At 49.9% G+C, this 26,099-nt stretch overlaps 1 protein-coding gene across 4 annotated transcripts in view; it reads left to right on the forward strand.

The window, feature by feature from the left end:
- The window catches only part of ABCC8 (ATP binding cassette subfamily C member 8), a 458,344-nt gene that overhangs the window by 192,120 nt on the left and 240,125 nt on the right, over positions 1–26,099 (forward strand). For all 4 annotated transcript variants that reach the window (XR_013220972.1, XR_013220971.1, XR_013220970.1 and 1 more), the window contains exons 10-12: positions 3,815–3,977; positions 19,670–19,710; positions 22,328–22,473. Coding sequence is in view for 1 of the 4 variants with exons in the window: in XM_077281846.1 (XP_077137961.1) it covers positions 3,815–3,977; positions 19,670–19,710; positions 22,328–22,473 (350 nt within the window). In the remaining 3 variants the exon portion in view is untranslated. The remainder of the gene's footprint in view (positions 1–3,814; positions 3,978–19,669; positions 19,711–22,327; positions 22,474–26,099) is intronic.

Consider the following 26,099-nt stretch of genomic DNA (forward strand, 5'->3'; position numbering starts at 1 on the left):
GCGCTGACCTCCTGTCTGTACAGTAATGTGGAGCGTAGTGTGTGTGCGTTATGTGTTTGCATGATGTGTATTATGTCCTGGAGACTTCGTTATCTCTTACATCCGAGAGATTAGCTGTCAGCTCACGTGGGCTCGGACTCCTGTGATTTCTCGGATTGTTACTTTAGTCCAGGGCTCCCCATTCTTATTTCACCACTAGATGGTGGCCCGATTCTAACGCATCAGGTATTCTAGAATATGTATGTAGCTGATTTTTGAAGATTTAAGAATAATGCATTGAATACACAGGATTTTCCAGGTAAAATATATACATTATCAGTGAAGCGGTGTTTAAATCCCGCGCCAATATCACTGATTGGTCGCGGCCGGCCGGGCGCAACCAATCAGCAAAGCGTGGTTCAAATTCCGGGCCAATTCACGGCTGGACTGCGCCTGTCACTGATTGGTCATGGGCAGCTGGCGAGACCAATCAGCGACGCGGGATTTCCATTACAGACAGACAGAATTAGACGATTATATAGTAGATATCCGATGCGTTAGAATCGGGCCACCATCTAGTATTCATATAAACATTGGTGCTTACATTTATGTTTTAACCCATTGGACACACTGCCATTGTTTTTCTCCTGTCTTTATTTTAAGAGTCAAAACTTTATTAGTCATCTATCGCTGTATGACAGCTTGTTTTCTACAGGATGACTTATAGTTTTCAAAGACACCGTTTATTTTACCATATGATAAACTTAAAAACGGGGAAAAATTTTATTCTCTCCCTTACACACTGTCCTCCATGTTGTTCTCTCCCTCACAGACTGTCCTCCATGTTATTCTCATCCTCACAGACTGTCCTCCATGTTATTCTCTCCCTCACACACTGTCCTCCATGTTGTTCTCTCCCTCACAGACTGTCCTCCATGTTATTCTATACCTCACAGACTGTCCTCCATGTTATTCTCTCCCTCACAGACTGTCCTCCATGTTATTCTCTCCCTCACAGACTGTCCTCCATGTTATTCTCTCCCTCACAGACTGTCCTCCATGTTATTCTCTCCCTCACACTGTCCTCCATGTTATTCTCTCCCTCACAGACTCTTCTCCATGTTATTCTATACCTCACAGACTGTCCTCCATGTTATTCTCTCCCTCACAGACTCTTCTCCATGTTATTCTATACCTCACAGACTGTCCTCCATGTTATTCTCTCCCTCACACACTGTCCTCCATGTTATTCTCTCCCTCACAGACTCTTCTCCATGTTATTCTATACCTTACAGACTGTCCTCCATGTTATTCTCTCCCTCACAGACTCTTCTCCATGTTATTCTATACCTCACAGACTGTCCTCCATGTTATTCTATACCTCACAGACTCTTCTCCATGTTATTCTATACCTCACAGACTGTCCTCCATGTTATTCTCTCCCTCACAGACTGTCCTCCATGTTATTCTCAGCCTCACAGACTGTCCTCCATGTTATTCTCTCCCTCACAGACTGTTCTCCATGTTATTCTATACCTCACAGACTGTCCTCCATGTTATTCTCTCCCTCACAGACTGTCCTCCATGTTATTCTCTCCCTCAAATACTATCCTCCATGTTATTCTCTCCCTCACAGACTGTCCTCCATGTTATTCTCTCCCTCACACACTGTCCTCCATGTTATTCTCTCCCTCACAGACTGTCCTCCATGTTATTCTCTCCCTCACAGACTGTTCTCCATGTTATTCTATCCCTCACACTGTCCTCCATGTTATTCTCTCCCTCACACACTGTCCTCCATGTTATTCTCGCCCTCACACACTGTCCTCCATGTTATTCTCTCCCTCACACACTGTCCTCCATGTTATTCTCTCCCTCACAGACTGTTCTCCATGTTATTCTATCCCTCACACTGTCCTCCATGTTATTCTCATCCTCACAGACTGTCCTCCATGTTATTCTCTCCCTCACAGACTGTCCTCCATGTTATTCTCTCCCTCACAGACTGTTCTCCATGTTATTCTCTCCCTCACAGACTGTCCTCCATGTTATTCTCTCCCTCACACACTGTCCTTCATGTTATTCTCTCCCTCACAGACTGTCCTCCATGTTATTCTCTCCCTCACAGACTGTCCTCCATGTTATTCTCTCCCTCACAGACTGTCCTCCATGTTATTCTCTCCCTCACAGACTGTTCTCCATGTTATTCTCTTCCTCACAGACTGTCCACCATGTTATTCTCTCCCTCACAGACTGTCCTCCATGTTATGCTCTCCCTCACACACTGTCCACCATGTTATTCTCTCCCTCACAGACTGTCCTCCATGTTATTCTCTCCCTCACAGACTGTCCTTCATGTTATTCTCTTCCTCTCAGACTGTTCTCCATGTTATTCTATCCCTCACACTGTCCTCCATGTTATTCTCTCCCTCACACACTGTCCTCCATGTTATTCTCTCCCTCACACACTGTCCTCCATGTTATTCTCTCCCTCACAGACTGTCCTCCATGTTATTCTCTCCCTCACAGACTGTTCTCCATGTTATTCTATCCCTCACACTGTCCTCCATGTTATTCTCTCCCTCACACACTGTCCTCCATGTTATTCTCTCCCTCACACACTGTCCTCCATGTTATTATCTCCCTCACACACTGTCCTCCATGTTATTCTCTCCCTCACAGACTGTTCTCCATGTTATTCTCTCCCTCACACTGTCCTCCATGTTATTCTCATCCTCACAGACTGTCCTCCATGTTATTCTCTCCCTCACAGACTGTCCTCCATGTTATTCTCTCCCTCACAGACTGTTCTCCATGTTATTCTCTCCCTCACAGACTGTCCTCCATGTTATTCTCTCCCTCACACACTGTCCTTCATGTTATTCTCTCCCTCACAGACTGTCCTCCATGTTATTCTCTCCCTCACAGACTGTCCTCCATGTTATTCTCTCCCTCACAGACTGTCCTCCATGTTATTCTCTCCCTCACAGACTGTTCTCCATGTTATTCTCTTCCTCACAGACTGTCCACCATGTTATTCTCTCCCTCACAGACTGTCCTCCATGTTATGCTCTCCCTCACACACTGTCCACCATGTTATTCTCTCCCTCACAGACTGTCCTCCATGTTATTCTCTCCCTCACAGACTGTCCTTCATGTTATTCTCTCCCTCACAGACTGTCCTCCATGTTATTCTCTTCCTCACAGACTGTCCACCATGTTATTCTCTCCCTCACAGACTGTCCTCCATGTTATGCTCTCCCTCACACACTGTCCACCATGTTATTCTCTCCCTCACAGACTGTTCTCCATGTTATTCTCTTCCTCACAGACTGTCCACCATGTTATTCTCTCCCTCACAGACTGTCCTCCATGTTATTCTCTCCCTCACAGACTGTTCTCCATGTTATTCTCTTCCTCACAGACTGTCCTCCATGTTATTCTCTCCCTCACAGACTGTCCTCCATGTTATGCTCTCCCTCACACACTGTCCACCATGTTATTCTCTCCCTCACAGACTGTCCTCCATGTTATTCTCTCCCTCACAGACTGTCCTTCATGTTATTCTCTCCCTCTCAGACTGTCCTCCATGTCATTCTCGTTCGAGTATATGTAGTTTATTTATGAACGCTGATTGGTCGAGGCCGGCCGGGCGCGACCAATCAGCGACGCGGGATTTCGGTTACAGACAAAGAGACCCTTAGACAATTATATATATATAGATTATCCTCTCCTGCTAGAGCCTGAGATCACATGTACGAGATCCTGCCCCCCATGTAGTACCGCACCCTGGCTTATAATGGATTAGTGAAGATTATAATGCTCCATGTTTCAGGAATATTCCAACGAGCGCCTTAAGAAAACGAATGAGATGCTGCGCGGAATCAAACTGCTGAAGTTGTATTCATGGGAGCAGATATTCCACCGCAACGTGGAGGAGACGCGGCAGAAGGAGATGACCAGCCTGCGGGCGTTCGCCCTCTACACGTCCATATCAAGTATGTGACCCCCTCTTACTGCACCAATATCAAGTATGTGACCCCCATATACTGCACCAATATCAAGTATGTGACCCCCATACACTGCGCCAACATCACGTATGTGACCCCATACACTGCGCCAACATCACGTATGTGACCCCATACACTTCGCCAATATCATGTATGTGATCCCCATATACTGCACCAAAATCAAGTATGTGACCCCCATATACTACACCAATATCATGTATGTGACCCCATACACTGCGCCAATATCAAGTACGTGACCCCCCCATGCACTGCGCCAATATCATGTATGTGACACCCCCCCCCCCCCCCCCGTGCACTGCGCCAATATCCTTTGATGTGAATGGGGAGTTAATATATTGGGTCACCAAGCTTAGAGGGGAGGTAATTGCGCAGTTACTGCTGCCAGAGCTGTACAGACGCAGGGTGTTAGACATGGCCCATGCACATGTGTTAGGTGGTCACCTGGGCATAGAAAAAACCCGGGAACTGATCCTTCAGAGGTTCTATTGGCTCATTTGTCACTGAGAAATCGTACATTATAATAGGTCCTCTCCCACCTGCCAGCTGTCCTCCCCAGTGGCCCACTTCTGTAGCCCCTTAGTGCCGTTACCTTGTTACCTATTATTGTAGTGCCATTTGATCATATAGCCATGGATCTAGTGGGACCCCTGGTCAAGTCTGCCAGAGGGTATCAGTATATCCTGGTGGTATTGGACTGTGCTACATGGTACGCAGAGGTCATTCCTCTACAAAACTCCGCCAAGTGTATAGCCTGGGCATTGGTCCACATCTTTTCAAGAACAGGGTTGCATAAGGGTATCCTAGCGGACCAAGGGACCCCATTCATAGCAAAGGTTATGAGGGAATTGTGGAAAACTCTGCAAATCACCCAACTCTGGACCTCCGTCTACTATCTATAGACAGATGGTTTTGTGGAAAGGTTTAATAAAACCTTGAATGCCATGTTGAAGAAGGTCGTAGAAAAGGATGGCCTAGACTGGTACTGTCTACTACCGTACCTTCTATTCACCATCAGAGACATCCCACAAGTCTCTACTGGGTTCTCTCCTTTTGAATTTATGAATGGCCGACACCCCCGTTGGCTCCTGGATGTTGCAAAGGAGACATGATCGAGCATGTGGCTCAGATGCAACAGAGGATTGCCAAGATGATGCCCATCGTGAGAGAACACCTCCTCAAAGCACAAGAGGCACATGCGAGGGTGTACTATAGATCCACGAGGGTGAGACACTTCTGCCCTGGGGATCGAGTACTGGTGCTGGCACCTGCAGTGGAGAGCAAATTCCTTGCCAAGTGGCAGGTCCCCTATGAAGCAGTTGAAAAGGTTGAAGACGTCAACTATAAAGTCCACCAACCAGGAAGAAGAAAGTCCTAATAATAATAATAATCTTTATTTTTATATAGCGCTAACATATCCTGCAGCTCTTTACAGTTTTGCACACATTATCATCACTGTGCCCGATGGGGCTCAATCTGAATTCCCTATCAGTATGTCTTTGGAATGTGGGAGGAAACCTGAGAACCCGTAGGAAACCTACGCAAACACGGGGAGAACATACAAACTCCTTGCCGATGTTGTCCAAGGTGGGATTAGAACCCAGGACTCCAGCGCTGCAAGGCTATCCACTGAGCCACTGTGCTTCTCAGTGGATAGCACTGGTACCACGTCAACCTGATTAAGCCATGGCAAAATAGTGAACCCATGGAAGCTCCGTTTTTGGTGGCTAATCCTGAAGCTGACGTGGTAGGTCACATGCCGAAAAGCAGAAGTTCTGAGAGTTGCTACATCGGATCAGAGTTCTGAGAACAGGTCTATCAGGTTGTACTAAGATCATAGAGCATGAGGTTCTGACTGAGCCTCATGCCCAGGTAAACTTGAAGACATATCAGATTCCTGCTGAGAGGTGATCTCAAAAGAAGTAAAGCAGATGCTGAGCTTGGGAGTCATTGAAGAATCCAAGACTGGCTGGTTCAGTCCCATAATCTTAGTGCCGAGACCAGATGTAGAATGGCGGTTTTGCGATAGGAAGCTGAATGAGGTCTCTAAGTTCGATACATACCCAGTGCCCCGTGATGATATATTTTTTGAGAACCTAGGGCTGGCCCGGTACATTACCACCCTAGACCTCACAAAAGGGTATTGGCAAATTCCCATGTCCCAAGAAGCCAAGGAAAAGACTGCTTTCTCAACACCAGATGGATGGTTCCAGTACACATGGATGCCGTTCGGGTTACAAAGTGCTCCAGCTACCTTCCAGAGAGCCATGGACGAGATCCTAACTCCTCATGGCCCGTTGTTCTTTGTCTTCTGAGCAGATGGATTGCAACTTAAGCAGGTTCTGCTCGTATTAAGCTTATCCCACTTGAAGTGTGGACCATCAGCCCGGAGAGGGGCCGCAGTCATGTCACGTGACCATAAGTGGAGTGCTTGTGTCAGGACTATTAGACTCGGGGAGTTTGGTGACCCTGATAAGGGCCACACTCCCCCAACAGTTGATATCAGGGAAACAGATGGCCGTCCGCTGTATCCACGGCGATGCCAAGGACTGCCCCATCGCCAGAGTCTATATAAAAACAAACTGTGACACTGAGTCCCAAGAGGTCAGGGTTGTGAGAGACTTGCTACACTCTGTAATAATCGGGCAGAACTTCAGCATGTTTTGGGACTTGTGGGGAAAGGTTGGGATGGACAGAAGCCAACTCAACCCTGATCAATCCCCGTCACAGCCAGAGGTGGAGGAGATCCCCTTGTGCGTCCTGGAAGGTGACGAGGATGAGACAGTGGTCAGTGAGGCCAAGGTTCCTGATCCGGGGGTTTCTGGGGAAAATTTTGGCTCTGCTCAGATGTTGGATCTTGCCCAGGTCCCTACCAATGGAGGGTTTTAGACATGGCCTATTCACATGTGTTGGGGGTCATCTGGGGATAGAGAAAATTCAGAGGTTCTACTTGACGGGGTGTGACCGGGAGATGCTAAATTATTGTAGATCCTGCCCCACCTGCCAGATAACTGCTCCCTCTACTCACTTCCAAAATCCCTAGTCCTGTTATCTGTAATAGAGGTCCCATTTTAGAGGATTGCGATGGATCTAGTGGGTCCTCTAGTTAAATCTGCACGAGGGCACAAATACATCTTAGTGGTCATGGACTATGCGACCCAGTAACATAGTAACATAGTAACATAGTTAGTAAGGCCGAAAAAAGACATTTGTCCATCCAGTTCAGCCTATATTCCTATATTCCATCATAATAAATCCCCAGATCTACGTCCTTCTACAGAACCTAATAATTGTATGATACAATATTGTTCTGCTCTCGCCATCACCACCTCCTCAGGCAAGCAATTCCAGATTCTCACTGCCCTAACAGTAAAGAATCCTCTTCTATGTTGGTGGAAAAACCTTCTCTCCTCCAGACGCAAAGAATGCCCCCTTGTGCCCGTCACCTTCCTTGGTATAAACAGATCCTCAGCGAGATATTTGTATTGTCCCCTTATATACTTATACATGGTTATTAGATCGCCCCTCAGTCGTCTTTTTTCTAGACTAAATAATCCTAATTTCGCTAATCTATCTGGGTATTGTAGTTCTCCCATCCCCTTTATTAACTTTGTTGCCCTCCTTTGTACTCTCTCTAGTTCCATTATATCCTTCCTGAGCGCCGGTGCCCAAAACTGGACACAGTACTCCATGTGCGGTCTAACTAGGGATTTGTACAGAGGCAGTATAATGCTCTCATCATGTGTATCCAGACCTCTTTTAATGCACCCCATGATCCTGTTTGCCTTGGCAGCTGCTGCCTGGCACTGGCTGCTCCAGGTAAGTTTATCATTAACTAGGATCCCCAAGTCCTTCTCCCTGTCAGATTTACCCAGTGGTTTCCCGTTCAGTGTGTAATGGTGATATTGACAGTACCCTGAAGCAGTACGACTAAGAAACTTCTCGGCCAAGACTATCACCTGGGAACTTATTCATATTTTTTTGAATAATCAAAAAATATGACGGAGATTTTGACAGACCAGGGAACCCCTTTCATGAGCAAGGTAATGAGGGAGTTGTGTAAGGTCCTTCAGATTGTCCAGCTGCGAACCTCAGTCTACCATCCGCAGACATAAGGCCTAGTTGAACGCTTCAATAAGACCTTGAAGGCGATTCTCAAGAAGGTCATTGAGAAGGACGGTTGAGACTGGGACTGTCTGCTTCCATTCCTGCTCTTCCTAATTAGAAAAGTTCCTCAAGCTTCTACTGGCTTCTCACTGTTCTAGCTCCTGTATGGTCGATATCCATGAGTGTTCCTGGACATTGCCAAGGAAACCTGGGAAGGCAAGGTCATGCCACACTGGAGCATCATAGAGCATTTCGCCCAGTTACACGAGAGGATGCCGAAAGTGATGCCAATCATGAAGGAGCATCTTCTGCAGGCACAGGCAAGGGTACATAACCGTTCAGTGAGAGTGAGGCAGTTCCAGCTAAGGGACCACGTGCTAGTGCTTATCCCCATGGTGGAGAGCAAATTCCTAGCCAAGTGGCAAGGCTCATACGAGGTGGTGGAGAAACTGAGCAAGATGAATTACAAGGTACACCAGCCAGGCCGAAGGAAGCCGCACCAAATATACCATGTGAACTTGCTCAAACCATGGCGAGATCGGGAATCGCTGGAAACCCCTTGCTTGGGAGCCAGTTGCAAAGCCACAGTGGACGATGTCACCGTTGCAGAGACTCTCACGCCGGCCCTGAGATAACAGTATCGGAACCTGTTCTCAGAGTTGCCAGGGCATACGCAGGTGGTCAAGCATGACATGTTGAAAGAGCCACATGTAAGGGTGAACCTAAGGCCCTATAAAATTCCCGAAGCACGTAGGAATGTAATAGCAAATGAGGTGAAGAGGATGTTAGGGTTTTGCAATGATTACTGCAAACTGAATGAGGTCTCAAAATGTGATGCGTAGCCAATGCCCCGGGTGGATGAACTCATTGAGGGCTACTGGCAGATCCCCATGTCCCTGAGTGGTAAGGAGAAAATTGCCTTCTCGACGCCTGATGGGTGTTTCCAATACACCAGAATGCCTTTTGATCTCCAGAGGGCTCCAGCAACCTTCCAGAGGGCTACGGATCGGATCCTGGCTAAACTTAAGAAGTATACCGCCGCCTACCTGGATGACATTGTGGTCTTCAGTCCAAACTGGGGTAGTCTACAAAAGGTACAAGCAGTTCTGGATGCGTTGACGAATGCAGGGTTCACCATAAACCCAAAAACATGTGCCATAGGAAAGGATGGGGCCAAATACCTAGGCTATGTGTGAGATCTTTTGGAACACCTGGAGTGGACCCGCAGATCCACGACAACGAACCTCCCAAGGGTGAGCTGACCAGGCAGACCACCCCCTATACAGGGAGCGTTAGTGGCAGACCCAAGGGAGACTATTGCCGCAGAAGCTGGAATCCGGAGAAAGGTAGTAGGAGGTACAAAATAGAGAAGCTGGGCGTAGGACGGACAGAGCAGAGTAAGATGAAGTACAGTTTGGTAAGCGCTGAGTACAGGCGAGACCAAAGGAGCACTAGGAAGGGGAAGACACAAAGGAAGCAGTACATGACAGAGACACCAGACTAACAGAGTACGGAGCAGACACTGGGAAGGCTGGACTGGACGAGGAGACAAGGAAGCCTGGGAAAGGCAGAGAAGCTGCACTGGCTGGACAGAGCTGAGACTCAGAACAGAACAGGCAGTGCAAAGACAAAGGTGAACCTGAGTCACAGAAGCACAAATGACAGACAGGCAAGGAGCAGAGGAAGGAATCGCCTTAAATACATGGAGTGCTGAAGGACTTCCGGGTCACGGTCCTCCAGGATCACAGAGAGGAGATACAGAGCGCCTGTAAATCAGAAAGAGGAAGTGCTGGAGTGGGCACTGCGCACGCGCACCTGACGAGAACCAGGGAGCGAAGAAGAATAAAGGAGAGGACGCGCGCCTGCAGGAGGAGGGCGCCGCAGCAGGTAAGTATGAGCGGGGGGAGCGGCGGTGGTCCCGGCAGCAGGCAGAAGGAGTGGCCGTGACACTATGTTGTCGGGAAGGGAGGGATCAAGCCCCAGATTAACAAGATTGAGGCAATCCAGAAATGGCCACAACCACTTTCCAAAGAAGCAAGTGAGAGCGTTTCTTGGAATTGTGGGTTACTACTGGCGGTTTATCCCAAGGTTTGCCATGATTGCCGTGCTGTTGACCGACCTTCAAGACACAAGATGGACGTTGATTCAATGGTCTGCTGAGACCGAGATGGCTTTCCAGGAACTGAAGCAGGCTCTGTGTAGACATCCGGTTCTGGTCATACCAGACTTTAGCAAGGAGTTTGTGTTCCAGGCAGATGCGTCAGATGTCGGCTTGGGAGCCGTGCTATTTCATGAAGTGAATGTGGTGGAGCCTCCCATCCTATATCTGAGCTGGAAGCTCTCTTTGTGTGAGAAACTATTCCATCATCGAGAAGGAGTGCTCAGCCATAAAATGGGCCGTAGATACCATGAGGTACTACCTGCTAGGCCGTAGGTTTACATACCTCCCAACTTTTGAAGACGGGAAAGAGGGACAAAGTTTGCGTCGCGCGAAGCGCGCCGCGGCAAATTTTAGGCCACGCCTCTGACCACACCCATTCATAATTAGTCACACCCATATCCACGTCCCAACCACACCCATTTAGCACTGCTGATCACACTGTTTCATATACAATAATTATAAACAAAAAAATATGGCCACACAGTGCTCCATACTGTATAATGACCGCACATGATGCTCCATACTGTATAATGACCACACATGATGCCCCATACTGTATAATGGCCACACATGACGCTCCATACCGTATAATGAACACACATGACGCTCCATACTGTATAATGACCGCATGCATACTGTATAATGGCCGCACATGATGCTCCATACTGTATAATGACTGCACATGATGCTCCATACTGTATAATGACCGCACATGAGGCTGCATACTGTATAATGACCACACATGATTCTCCATACTGTATAATGACCACACATGATGCTCAATGCTGTATAATGACCGCACATGATGCTCCATACTGTATAATGGCCACACATGATGCTCCATACTGTATAATGACCGCACATGATGCTCCATACTGTATAATGACCGCACATGATGCTCCATACTGTATAATGACCGCACATGATGCTCCATACTGTATAATGACCGCACATGATGCTCCATACTGTATAATGACCGCACATGATGCTCCATACTGTATAATGGCCCCACATAGTGCTCCATACTGTATAATGACCGCACGTGATGCTCCATACTGTATAATGACTGCACATGATGCTCCATACTGTCTAATGACCGCACATGATGCTCCATACTGTATAATGACTGCACATGATGCTCCATACTGTATAATGGCCACAGTTCTCCATACTGTATAATGACATACAGGCACGCAGCTCACACGCACACAGCTCACACATGGCTCACACACACGCAGCACACACACAGCTCACACACGCACGCAGCTCACACACACGCACACAGCTCACACATGGCTCACACACACGCAGCACACACACAGCTCACACACGCACGCAGCTCACACACACGCAGCATCACACACACACACGCAGTATCACACACACACGCAGCCATCACACACACGCAGCCATCACACACACGCAGCCATCACACACACACACGCAGCCATCACACACACACACACACACACGCAGCCATCACACACACACACGCAGCCATCACATACACACCCATATCCACGTCCCAACCACACCCATTTAGCACTGCTGATCACACTGTTTCATATACAATAATTATAAACAAAAAAATATGGCCACACAGTGCTCCATACTGTATAATGACCGCACATGATGCTCCATACTGTATAATGACCACACATGATGCCCCATACTGTATAATGGCCACACATGACGCTCCATACCGTATAATGAACACACATGACGCTCCATACTGTATAATGACCGCATGCATACTGTATAATGGCCGCACATGATGCTCCATACTGTATAATGACCGCACATGATGCTCCATATTGTATAATGACCGCACATGAGGCTGCATACTGTATAATGACCACACATGATTCTCCATACTGTATAATGACCGCACATGATGCTCAATACTGTATAATGGCCCCACATGATTCTCCATACTGTATAATGACCACACATGATGCTCCATACTGTATAATGACCGCACATGATGCTGCATACTGTATAATGACCGCACATGATGCTGCATACTGTATAATGACCGCACATGATGCTCCATACTGTATAATGACCGCACATAATACTCCATACTGTATAATGACCGCACATAATGCTCCATACTGTATAATGACCGCACATGAGGCTGCATACTGTATAATGACCACACATGATTCTCCATACTGTATAATGACCGCACATGATGCTCAATACTGTATAATGGCCCCACATGATTCTCCATACTGTATAATGACCACACATGATTCTCCATACTGTATAATGGCCACACATGATGCTCCATACTGTATAATGGCCACACATGATGCTCCATACTGTATAATGACCGCACATGATGCTGCATACTGTATAATGACTGCACATGATGCTCCATACTGTATAATGACCGCACATGATGCTGCATACTGTATAATGACCGCACATGATGCTGCATACTGTATAATGACCGCACATGATGCTCCATACTGTATAATGACCGCACATGATGCTGCATACTGTATAATGACCGCACATGATGCTGCATACTGTATAATGACCGCACATGATGCTCCATACTGTATAATGACCGCACATAATGCTCCATACTGTATAATGACCGCACATAATGCTCCATACTGTATAATGACCGCACATGATGCTCCATACTGTATAATGGCCCCACATAGTGCTCCATACTGTATAATGACTGCACATGATGCTCCATACTGTCTAATGACCGCACATGATGCTCCATACTGTATAATGACTGCACATGATGCTCCATACTGTATAATGACCGCACATGATGCTCCATACTGTATAATGACCGCACATAATGCTCCATACTGTATAATGACCGCACATAATGCTCCATACTGTATAATGACCACACATGATGCTCCATACTGTATAATGGCCCCACATAGTGCTCCATACTGTATAATGACCGCACGTGATGCTCCATACTGTATAATGACTGCACATGATGCTCCATACTGTATAATGACTGCACATGATGCTCCATACTGTATAATGACTGCACATGATGCTCCATACTGTATAATGGCCACAGTTCTCCATACTGTATAATGACATACAGGCACGCAGCTCACACACACGCACACAGCTCACACACGCAGCACACACACAGCTCACACGCTCGCAGCTCACACACACGCAGCATCACACACACGCAGTATCACACACACACGCAGCCATCACACACACACAGCCATCACACACACACACGCAGCCATCACACACACACAGCCATCACACACACACATCACACACACGCAGCCATCACATACACACCAGATATCTCATACACACATGACACACACACACATGCAGCATCTCACACACACACACACATGCAGCATCACACACACACACATGCAGCATCAGACACACACACACACACATGGAGCATCAGACACACACACATGCAGCATCAGACACACACACATGCAGCATCAGACACACACATGCAGCATCTCACACACACACACACACACATGCAGCATCTCACACACACACACACACATGCAGCATCCCACACACACACACACACATCACACACACACACATGCAGCATCTCACACACACACACACTGACGCAGCATCACACACACACACACACACATCACACACACACAATCTCCTCTGTGTTGCAGGGGCGGCTGATCTGTCCATGTGCAGCTCTTCAGTTTCTCCTGCTCACAGCTCTGCACTGTCCCGGCACCTCCCCCGTTTCTCCTCTGCCGGGATACCAGATAAGAGCAGGAGAAGCCGGAGCTCCGTGCACACACAGGAGGTAGTGAGTCGCTGACCTCTCATCTTGATCGCTGCTGGCTCTCAGCCTCTCTCCCTCAGCGTGGCAGCGCCGCACAGGGGGGCGGGAGGGGGCGGGGTCGGTCGGGAGGAGACCCAGCTTTTATAAAAAAAAAAAAAAACAGCCACAAACCTAAGTTACTCAGGTGCCGCCCCCTGCATTGTCCCCGCCCTAGGCACGTAGTGCGGGACAACTAATGTCCCTCCCGGGATCCCGGGACTGACTGTCAAAATCAGGACAGTCCCGCGGGATCCGGGACGGTTGGGAGGTATGGGTTTAAGCAGGTGTCTGACCATGCCCCTCTGAGGTGGTTGAGGGAAAGGAAGGGTAAAAATGTTCTGGTGACTAGGTGGTTCTTAGGCCTTTAAGATTTCACTTTTTACGTTGAGCATAGGCCAGGAAAATTGCACGGGAATTCTGATGCCCTGTCCGGACTCCCCTGCTTAGCGAGTGAAGGTGCCAAAACCCTCGACTTTGGACAGATGGGGGTGGGGGAATATGTGACAAAGTCATTGGTAAGGTAATAGAGGGGAGATATGTGTCACTGCGCTTAATGGCGTCAGTGATGTGAAACCAGAGTATTTTCCTCCAGCACGGGAAAGGTGGAGAGACAGACCCCAAAAGATTGCAGAGAAAGGAGGAGAGACAGACCTCAAAAGACTGCAGAGAAAGGTGGAGACAGACCCCAAAAGACTGCAGAGAAAGGAGGAGAGACAGACCCCAAAAGACTGCAGAGAAAGGTGGAGAGACAGACCCCAAAAGACTGCAGAGAAAGGAGGAGAGACAGACCCCAAAAGACTGCAGAGAAAGGTGGAGAGACAGATCTCAAAAGACTGCAGAGAAAGGTGGAGAGACAGACCCCAAAAGATTGCAGAGAAAGGAGGAGAGACAGACCCCAAAAGATTGCAGAGAAAGGAGGAGAGACAGACCTCAAAAGACTGCAGAGAAAGGAGGAGAGACAGACCCCAAAAGACTGCAGAGAAAGGAGAGACAGACCTCAAAAGACTGCAGAGAAAGGAGGAGAGACAGACCTCAAAAGACTGCAGAGAAAGGTGGAGAGACAGACCCCAAAAGACTGCAGAGAAAGGTGGAGAGACAGACCCCAAAAGATTGCAGAGAAAGGAGGAGAGACAGACCTCAAAAGACTGCAGAGAAAGGTGGAGAGACAGACCCCAAAAGACTGCAGAGAAAGGTGGAGAGACAGACCCCAAAAGATTGCAGAGAAAGGAGGAGAGACAGACCCCAAAAGATTGCAGAGAAAGGTGGAGAGACAGACCCCAAAAGACTGCAGAGAAAGGTGGAGAGACAGACCCCAAAAGACTGCAGAGAAAGGTGGAGAGACAGACCCCAAAAGATTGCAGAGAAAGGTGGAGAGACAGACCCCAAAAGACTGCAGAGAAAGGTGGAGAGACAGACCCCAAAAGATTGCAGAGAAAGGAGGAGAGACAGACCTCAAAAGACTGCAGAGAAAGGTGGAGAGACAGACCCCAAAAGACTGCAGAGAAAGGTGGAGAGACAGACCCCAAAAGACTGCAGAGAAAGGAGGAGAAACAGACCCCAAAAGACTGCAGAGAAAGGTGGGAGAGACAGACCCCAAAAGACTGCAGAGAAAGGAAGAGAGACAAACCCCAAAAGATTGCAGAGAAAGGAGGAGAGACAGACCCCAAAAGACTGCAGAGAAAGGAGAGACAGACCCCAAAAGACTGCAGAGAAAGGAGGAGAGACAGACCCCAAAAGACTGCAGAGAAAGGAGGAGAGACAGACCCCAAAAGACTGCAGGGAAAGGAGGAGAGACAGACCCCAAAAGACTGCAGAGAAAGGTGGAGAGACAGACCCCAAAAGATTGCAGAGAAAGGAGGAGAGACAGACCTCAAAAGACTGCAGAGAAAGGAGGAGAGACAGACCTCAAAAGACTGCAGAGAAAGGTGGAGAGACAGACCCCAAAAGACTGCAGAGAAAAGTGGAGAGACAGACCCCAAAAGACTGCAGAGAAAGGAGGAGAAACAGACCCCAAAAGACTGCAGAGAAAGGAGGAGAGACAAACCCCAAAAGATTGCAGAGAAAGGAGGAGAGACAGACCCCAAAAGACTGCAGAGAAAGGAGAGACAGACCCCAAAAGACTGCAGAGAAAGGAGGGAGAGACCCCAAAAGACTGCAGGGAAAGAAGGAGAGGCAGACCCCAAAAGACTGCAGAGAAAGGTGGAGAGACAGACCTCAAAAGACTGCAGGGAAAGGAGGAGAGACAGACCCCAAAAGACTGCAGAGAAAGGAGGAGAGACAGACTCCAAAAGACTGCAGCGAGAGGTGGAGAGACAGACCCCAAAAGACTGCAGAGATAGGAGGAGAGACAGACCCCAAAAGACTTCAGAGAAAGGAGGAGAGGCAGACCCCAAAAGACTGCAGAGAAAGGTGGAGAGACAGACCTCAAAAGACTGCAGAGAAAGGTGGAGAGACAGACCTCAAAAGACTGCAGGGAAAGGAGGAGAGACAGACCCCAAAAGACTGCAGAGAAAGGAGGAGAGACAGACCCCAAAAGACTGCAGAGAAAGGAGGAGAGACAGACCCCAAAAGACTGCAGAGAAAGGTGGAGAGACAGACCCCAAAAGACTGCAGAGAAAGGTGGAGAGACAGACCTCAAAAGACTGCAGGGAAAGGAGGAGAGGCAGACCTCAAAAGACTGCAGGGAAAGGAGGAGAGACAGACCCCAAAAGACTACAGAGAAAGGAGGAGAGACAGACCCCAAAAGACTGCAGAGAAAGGAGGAGAGACAGACCCCAAAAGACTGCAGAGAAAGGTGGAGAGACAGACCCCAAAAGACTGCAGAGAAAGGTGGAGAGACAGACCCCAAAAGACTGCAGAGAAAAGAGGAGAGACAGACCCCAAAAGACTGCAGCGAGAGGTGGAGAGACAGACCCCAAAAGACTGCAGAGAAAGGAGGAGAGGCAGACCCCAAAAGACTGCAGAGAAAGGAGGAGAGACAGACCCCAAAAGACTGCAGAGAAAGGAGGAGAGGCAGACCCCAAAAGACTGCAGAGAAAGGTGGAGAGGCAGACCCCAAAAGACTGTAGAGAAAGGTGGAGAGACAGACCCCAAAAGACTGCAGAGAAAGGTGGAGAGACAGACCTCAAAAGACTGCAGGGAAAGGAGGAAAGACAGACCCCAAAAGATTGCAGAGAAAGGAGGAGAGACAGACCCCAAAAGACTGCAGAGAAAGGGGGAGAGACAAACCCCAAAAGACTGCAGAGAAAGGAGGAGAGACAGACCCCAAAAGACTGCAGAGAAAGGGGGAGAGACAAACCCCAAAAGACTGCAGGGAAAGGAGGAGAGACAGACCCCAAAAGACTGCAGAGACAGGTGGAGAGACGGACCCCAAAAGACTGCAGAGAAAGGAGGAGAGACAGACCCCAAAAGACTGCAGCGAGAGGTGGAGAGACAGACCTCAAAAGACTGCAGAGAAAGGAGAGACAGACCCCAAAAGACTGCAGAGAAAGGTGGAGAGACAGACCTCAAAAGACTGCAGGGAAAGGAGGAAAGACAGACCCCAAAAGACTGCAGAGAAAGGAGGAGAGAGACCCCAAAAGACTGCAGAGAAAGGGGGAGAGACAAACCCCAAAAGACTGCAGAGAAAGGAGGAGAGACAGACCCCAAAAGACTGCAGAGAAAGGAGGAGACAGACCCCAAAAGACTGCAGAGAAAGGTGGAGAGACAGACCCCAAAAGACTGCAGAGAAAGGGGGAGAGACAAACCCCAAAAGACTGCAGAGAAAGGGGGAGAGACAAACCCCAAAAGACTGCAGAGAAAGGAGGAGAGACAGACCCCAAAAGATTGCAGAGAAAGGAGGAGAAACAGACCCCAAAAGACTGCAGGGAAAGGAGGAGAGACAGACCCCAAAAGACTGCAGAGAAAGGGGGAGAGACAAACCCCAAAAGACTGCAGGGAAAGGAGGAGAGACAGACCCCAAAAGACTGCAGAGAAAGGGGGAGAGACAGACCCCAAAAGACTGCAGGGAAAGGAGGAGAGACAGACCCCAAAAGACTGCAGAGAAAGGGGGAGAGACAAACCCCAAAAGACTGCAGGGAAAGGAGGAGAGACAGACCCCAAAAGACTGCAGAGAAAGGTGGAGAGACAGACCCCAAAAGACTGCAGGGAAAGGAGGAGAGACAGACCCCAAAAGACTGCAGAGAAAGGAGAGACAGACCCCAAAAGACTGCAGAGAAAGGGGGAGAGACAAACCCCAAAAGACTGCAGAGAAAGGTGGAGAGACAGACCCCAAAAGACTGCAGAGAAAGGAGAGAGACAGACCCCAAAAGACTGCAGAGAAAGGAGGAGAGACAGACCCCAAAAGACTGCAGAGAAAGGTGGAGAGACAGACCCCAAAAGACTGCAGAGAAAGGAGGAGAGACAGACCCCAAAAGACTGCAGAGAAAGGTGGAGAGACAGACCCCAAAAGACTGCAGGGAAAGGAGGAGAGACAGACCCCAAAAGACTGCAGAGAAAGGAGGAGAGACAAACCCCAAAAGACTGCAGAGAAAGGTGGAGAGACAGACCCCAAAAGACTGCAGAGAAAGGAGAGAGACAGACCCCAAAAGACTGCAGAGAAAGGAGAGAGACAGACCCCAAAACACTGCAGAGAAAGGGGGAGAGACAGACCCCAAAAGACTGCAGAGAAAGGTGGAGAGACAGACCCCAAAAGACTGCAGAGAAAGGGGGAGAGACAGACCCCAAAAGACTGCAGGGAAAGGAGGAGAGACAGACCCCAAAAGACTGCAGAGAAAGGTGGAGAGACAGACCCCAAAAGACTGCAGGGAAAGGAGGAGAGACAGACCCCAAAAGACTGCAGAGATAGGAGGAGAGACAAACCCCAAAAGACTGCAGGGAAAGGAGGAGAGACAGACCCCAAAAGACTGCAGAGAAAGGTGGAGAGACAGACCCCAAAAGACTGCAGAGAAAGGAGAGAGACAGACCCCAAAAGACTGCAGAGAAAGGTGGAGAGACAGACCCCAAAAGACTGCAGAGAAAGGAGAGACAGACCCCAAAAGACTGCAGAGAAAGGGGGAGAGACAAACCCCAAAAGACTGCAGAGAAAGGGGGAGAGACAGACCCCAAAAGACTGCAGAGAAAGGAGAGAGACAGACCCCAAAAGACTGCAGAGAAAGGAGGAGAGACAGACCCCAAAAGACTGCAGAGAAAGGAGGAGAGACCCCAAAAGACTGCAGAGAAAGGTGGAGAGACAGACCCCAAAAGACTGAAGAGAAAGGAGGAGAGACAGACCCCAAAAGATTGCAGAGAAAGGAGGAGAGACAGACCCCAAAAGACTGCAGCGAGAGGTGGAGAGACAGACCCCAAAAGACTGCAGCGAGAGGTGGTCCTACAGAGCCCTGACTCGGGGGCCTAATGTGCACATTTATATTTGTAGTATATTCTCAGCCTCCTTTCATTCCCTTCAGTCACTAATATTTCTCACTTTTACATTTACGAGTGTGATGTGAAAACAGTGTAAGAGTTCACAGGGTGACGCCGTTATCCGGGTTCTGTGTGTCACTGACGAGCGCCTCATTTACTCTCTTGCAGTATTCATGAATGCAGCCATCCCCATCGCTGCCGTGCTCATAGTAAGTAAATGATCCTTGTGCCAGTGGCTGCTGGTGCTGATCCCGGCTGCCGCCACTATCGCTGCTGCCGCCACTATCGCTACCACCTACTGCTGCCGCCACTATCGCTACCACCTACTGCTGCCGCCACTATCGCTACCACCTGCTGCTGCCGCCACTATCGCTGCTGCCGCCACTATCGCTACCACCTACTGCTGCCGCCACTATCGCTACCACCTACTGCTGCCGCCACTATCGCTGCTGCCGCCACTATCGCTACCACCTACTGCTGCCGCCACTATCGCTACCACCTGCTGCTGCCGCCATTATCACTGCTGCCGCCACTATCGCTACCACCTACTGCTGCCGCCACTATCACTACCACCTGCTGCTGCCGCCATTATCGCTGCTGCCGCCACTATCGCTACCACCTACTGCTGCCGCCACTATCGCTACCACCTACTGCTGCCGCCACTATCGCTACCACCTGCTGCTGCCGCCATTATCGCTGCTGCCGCCACTATCGCTACCGCCTACTGCTGCCGCCACTATCGCTACCACCTACTGCTGCCGCCACTATCGCTACCACCTACTGCTGCCGCCATTATCGCTGCTGCCGCCACTATCGCTACCGCCTACTGCTGCCGCCACTATCACTACCACCTGCTGCTGCCGCCATTATCGCTGCTGCCGCCACTATCGCTACCACCTACTGCTGCCGCCACTATCGCTACCACCTACTGCTGCCGCCACTATCGCTACCACCTGCTGCTGCCGCCATTATCGCTGCTGCCGCCACTATCGCTGCTGCCGCCACTATCGCTACCACCTACTGCTGCCGCCACTATCGCTACCACCTGCTGCTGCCGCCATTATCACTGCTGCCGCCACTATCGCTACCACCTACTGCTGCCTCCACTATCACTACCACCTGCTGCTGCCGCCATTATCGCTGCTGCCGCCACTATCGCTACCACCTACTGCTGCCGCCACTATCGCTACCACCTACTGCTGCCGCCACTATCGCTACCACCTGCTGCTGCCGCCATTATCGCTGCTGCCGCCACTATCGCTACCGCCTACTGCTGCCGCCACTATCGCTACCACCTACTGCTGCCGCCACTATCGCTACCACCTACTGCTGCCGCCATTATCGCTGCTGCCGCCACTATCGCTACCGCCTACTGCTGCCGCCACTATCGCTACCACCTACTGCTGCCGCCACTATCGCTACCACCTACTGCTGCCGCCATTATCGCTGCTGCCACCACTATAGCTACCACTTGCTGCTGCCGCCACTATCGCTACCAGCTGCTGCTGCCGCCACTATCGCTACCACCTACTGCTGCTGTCACTGTCGCTGCTGTCACCACTATTGCTACCACCTGCTGCTGGCACTATTGCTAGCCCCTGCTGCCGCCACTATCGCTGCTGCCACCACTATCACTACCACCTGCTGCTGCCGCCACTATCACTAGTCCCTGCTGCCGCCACTATCACTAGCTTCTGCGGCTGCTACTATTGCTAGCCCCTGCTGCTGCCGCCACTATTGCTGCCCCTATCACTGTCCCCGCTGCTGCCGCTTTCCCTACCACCTACTGCTGCCGCCATTATCGCTGCTGCCACCGCTATCACTACCACCTGCTGCTGCCGTCACTATGGCTGGCCCCTCCTGCTGCCGACACTATGGCTGGCCCCTGCTGCTGACCCCACTATGGCTGGCCCCTGCTGCCTCCACTATGGCTGGTACCTGCTGCCTCCACTATGGCTGGCCCCTGCTGCCGACACTATGGCTGGTACCTGCTGCCGACACTATGGCTGGCCCCTCCTGCTGCCTCCACTATGGCTGGCCCCTCCTGCTGCCGACACTATGGCTGGCCCCTCCTGCTGCCTCCACTATGGCTGGTACCTGCTGCCGACACTATGGCTGGCCCCTCCTGCTGCCTCCACTATGGCTGGCCCCTCCTGCTGCCGACACTATGGCTGGCCCCTGCTGCCGACACTATGGCTGGTACCTGCTGCCGACACTATGGCTGGCCCCTCCTGCTGCCTCCACTATGGCTGGCCCCTCCTGCTGCCGACACTATGGCTGGCCCCTGCTGCCGACACTATGGCTGGTACCTGCTGCCGACACTATGGCTGGCCCCTCCTGCTGCCGACACTATGGCTGGTACCTGCTGCCGACACTATGGCTGGCCCCTCCTGCTGCCTCCACTATGGCTGGCCCCTCCTGCTGCCGACACTATGGCTGGCCCCTGCTGCCGACACTATGGCTGGTACCTGCTGCCGACACTATGGCTGGCCCCTCCTGCTGCCTCCACTTTGGCTGGTACCTGCTGCCGACACTATGGCTGGCCCCTCCTGCTGCCGACACTATGGCTGGCCCCTCCTGCTGCCGACACTATGGCTGGTACCTGCTGCCGACACTATGGCTGGCCCCTGCTGCCGACACTATGGCTGGCCCCTCCTGCTGCCGACACTATGGCTGGCCCCTGCTGCTGACCCCACTATGGCTGGCCCCTGCTGCTGACCCCACTATGGCTGGCCCCTGCTGCTGCCGCCGCGATCACTAAATTCTGCTTCCGCTACCATCGCTGCCCAAACTGCTGACCCATTTTTCTCCTCTGTTTAAATCCAGACGTTCGTGGTTCATGTCCATCTCCTGAGCCGTGATGACTTCTCTCCAGCTGTGGCTTTTGCCTCCCTCTCTCTGTTCCACATCCTGGTGACCCCATTATTCTTACTGTCCAGTGTGGTCCGATCTACCGTCAAAGCTCTGGTCAGGTACATGACCCATAGTGGTGCTGGAAGGGGCTGTGGGGCTAATGATGAGCAATGGGGGTGCTGGGCAGAGATGGCTCATTGTGTGGCCATGTCACTGAGCATTCCAGCAGCCGTGGAACCTGGAGTGACCTGCAGGACTTGCTGGTGGCAAAGAGTGGGCTCGTCAGTCTGCCTGAATCATATTGTTTTCTGCCCAGTTAATCAGCCTTGTAGCTCCTGTAATGTCAGTAATGTCTCTCTCCTTGGTTGGACGGCTGCACAGCTCCTGTGATGTCTCCTTCTCTCCTCGGTTGGACGGCTGCACAGCTCCTGTAATGTCAGTGATGTCTCTGTAATGCTGCTGTAGTGCAGTATAGCGCAACCTACACCAGGGGATGCTGGTGAGAAGAAAGATTGCCACCCAGCGTAACACCACTGAGCAGCAGCACAAGTGGCGAAAGAGTGGTCAAACGAGCTGAGTCAGAAACCATCAGGACAGGAAGTACCAGAGGTCACAGCAATACACATGGTCAAATACAAGCCAGAAGTCAGACCCAGACGGGAGCAAAGATAACCGAGACGAGAGACAGTCAAACAGGTCAGGAGACAAGCCGGGTCACATACCAAGAGGTCCAAGCACAGGGAGCAAACACTAAGACAAGCGAGGTGCCAGGAAAAGGAAGTCACGGGAACAGAGTAAACGGGCAGAGGACAAAACATGGTATCAAGGGGTCAGCTGCTCTAGCCTGGGAGCATGAACTATCACTGACATTGGTCTGCAGGCCACAGCAGACTTAAATAGCCACACAGAACCCAAATCAAGGCAGAGAAGGTTAACCCCCGCATGACCAGACCAGGGAGAGAATAACATGAAACAAACCCCGGCCTGGATCATGACAGTACCCCTCTGTCAATGGGGGGCCACCGGACCCCCAGGTTTACCTGGATACCGAGCATAAAAGGCCCGGACCAACCGATCCGCATGGACCGAATGCGCCGGCACCCACAACCGGTCCTCAGGACCGTAGCCCTTCCAATGGACCAAATACTGAAGAGAACGGTGGAGCATACGAGAATCCACAACCTGTTCCACCTCATACCCAGTCTGGCCATCTACCAGAACAGGTGGCGGGTGCGAGGGAGACTCACCTGAGGAAGACACCGACGGCTTCAGAAGCGCCTTGTGGATCAAATTAGGGATCCGCAATGACGAAAGCAGGCGCAGGCGAAAGGCCACATGATAAACCACCTCTAAAATTTCATAAGGACCATTAAACTTGGTACCCAACTTAGCTGAAGGAATCCTCAACCTTATATTCTTGGTGGATAACCATACCTATCCCCCACCTGGAAAGCCAGCCCCACCGAACGTCGTTTATCCGCTAAAAATTTGTACTTGACCTGAGCCTCCTCAATGTTTCTCTGAACCTCCCTCCAGACCTCCCCCAACCACTGAAATGCCGAATCTACCCCTGGACACCCCGAATCCAGCCGGGAAAACTTACCAAAGTGAGGGTGAAACCCATAGTTGCAAAAGAATGGGGAAATACCAGTGTATTCATTGACACGATTATTGAATGCGAATTCTGCCATGGGTACCGAAAAGCACCAATCATCCTGTCTAGACGTGGCAAGATACCGCAATATCTACTCCAAAGACTGATTGGTCCTCTCAGTCTGACCATTGGTCTTGGGATGATAGGCCGACGAAAAGGTCAGACTGATACCCAGCCTTTTACAAAAAGCCCTCCAGAATTTCGACACAAATTGCACCCCTCTATCAGACACCACAATGACAGGCACACCATGCAATCAGACAACATGCTCAATGAATAGTTTTGATAGAGTTTCAGCATTAGGAAGACACTGCCAATGGTACAAAATGCGCCTGTTTACTGAACCTATCAACGACTACCCAGATAACGGTTTGCCATTAGAGGGGAGAAGATCGGTGATAAAAATCCATGGACAGACGAGTCCACGGTCTATCTGGAACTGGCAGTGGCACCAATTCCCCGGCCGGCCGGTTATGGTAGGTTTTTGCGCTGGCACAAGTTTCGCATGAGGACACAAACCCAGTGAATTCAGAAGCCAACAAGGGCCACCAAAACAGCCTAGCGATGGCTTTACGCATGGCTGAGATTCCAAGATGCCCACTCATAGCCGAGTCATGGAATTCCCGAAGCACCCTTACCCGATACTGGACAGGCACGAAGAACTTATTATTAGGTACGGACAGAGGAGGAAGAGATTGGGCCTCACGAATCTCCCGCTCCAATGCCTTGGAAACTGCAGCCACTACCACTCCGTGCTTAAGAATGGAGGAAGGAGGTTCAGGAGGTGATTTTGGATCCAGGCTGCGAGATAAGGTATCAGCCTTCACATTCTTTGACCCCGGCCTGAAAGTGATTGAAAACTGAAATCGAGAAAAAAAAAAAGTGACCACCTCGCCTGCCTCAGGGTTCAACTTTTGGTGGACTCGATGTAAGACAGGTTCTTGTGATTCATAATGACAGTGATACGATGGACAGCCACCTCCCAAAAATGCCTCCATTCTTCAAACGCCAATTTAATGGCCTACAACTCCCGGTTACCAACATCATAATTAATTTGAGCAGAGGAAATTTTTTTCGAAAAGAAGGCACAGGGTCTCAAATTGGTTAATGTGGTGGGCCCTTGGGACAACACCGCTCCAACTCCCACCTCCGAGGCGTCCACCTTCACGTTAAACGGTTTAGACAAATCAGGTTGAATCGGCACAGGGGCAGACATGAAACAGTTTTTTAAAGAAGAAAATGCCACCTAAGCTGGAGCTGACCAGTTTTTGAGATCAGCCCCCTTACGAGTTAAATCAGTGAGGGGTTTGACCACCTGGGAAAACCCCTTGATGAATTTTCTATAGTAATTGGCGAAACCCAGAATACGCTGAAGACCCTTGAGATCTCTGGGTTGCACCCAATCCAAAATAGCTTGTACCTTTCTAGGGTCCATACGAAACCCCTCAGCAGACAAAATGACCCCAAGAAAGGACAATTCTTGAGCAAAAAATCTAATGTGTACCTAATTATTTGTACTAAATGTCCAACTGGGGGTCTGTTTGTAAGGGAGACAGGGCAGAAACTGAGAACAAGGATGAACTCTTATCGCCACACAATAAGAGAAAAAAAAATAGATGTACCTGTGGCAAAACATTTTTGTCTCCCTGGATCACATCACCATGGACATGAGATTACTGGTATTAAAGGGTAATTTCAAATCTCAGAGAGACTGAAGGGTCTGGGAATATAAACTCATGAGGACCTTTGACACTCTCAGTGCAGGAATGAATGTGTCGCATGGATTTATGTCTTTTTGCATCAATTAAGGAATTTGCACTTCAGACCATGTGGGGGCATCATAACACAGTACCAGACCCATTCAGAGGACCATAAAACATTAAGACGTCCTTATCTATGAACTGTTATAACATAATGGCAATTCTGCTTCACGTCACATGTCTTATCTATGGCATTATTTCTGGGCTGTATTGTGCGTAAATATGTGATTCTTCAGAATTTCTTTTAGTCTATGCCTGATGAAGAGACCTGAGTAGTCTCGAAAGCTGCAATTTGTTACCATCTTTCAGTTAGCCATTAAAAGGTATCAAC

Source organism: Ranitomeya variabilis, chromosome 2, assembly GCF_051348905.1.
Source record: "Ranitomeya variabilis isolate aRanVar5 chromosome 2, aRanVar5.hap1, whole genome shotgun sequence".
NCBI classification, from domain to species: Eukaryota; Metazoa; Chordata; class Amphibia; order Anura; family Dendrobatidae; genus Ranitomeya; species Ranitomeya variabilis.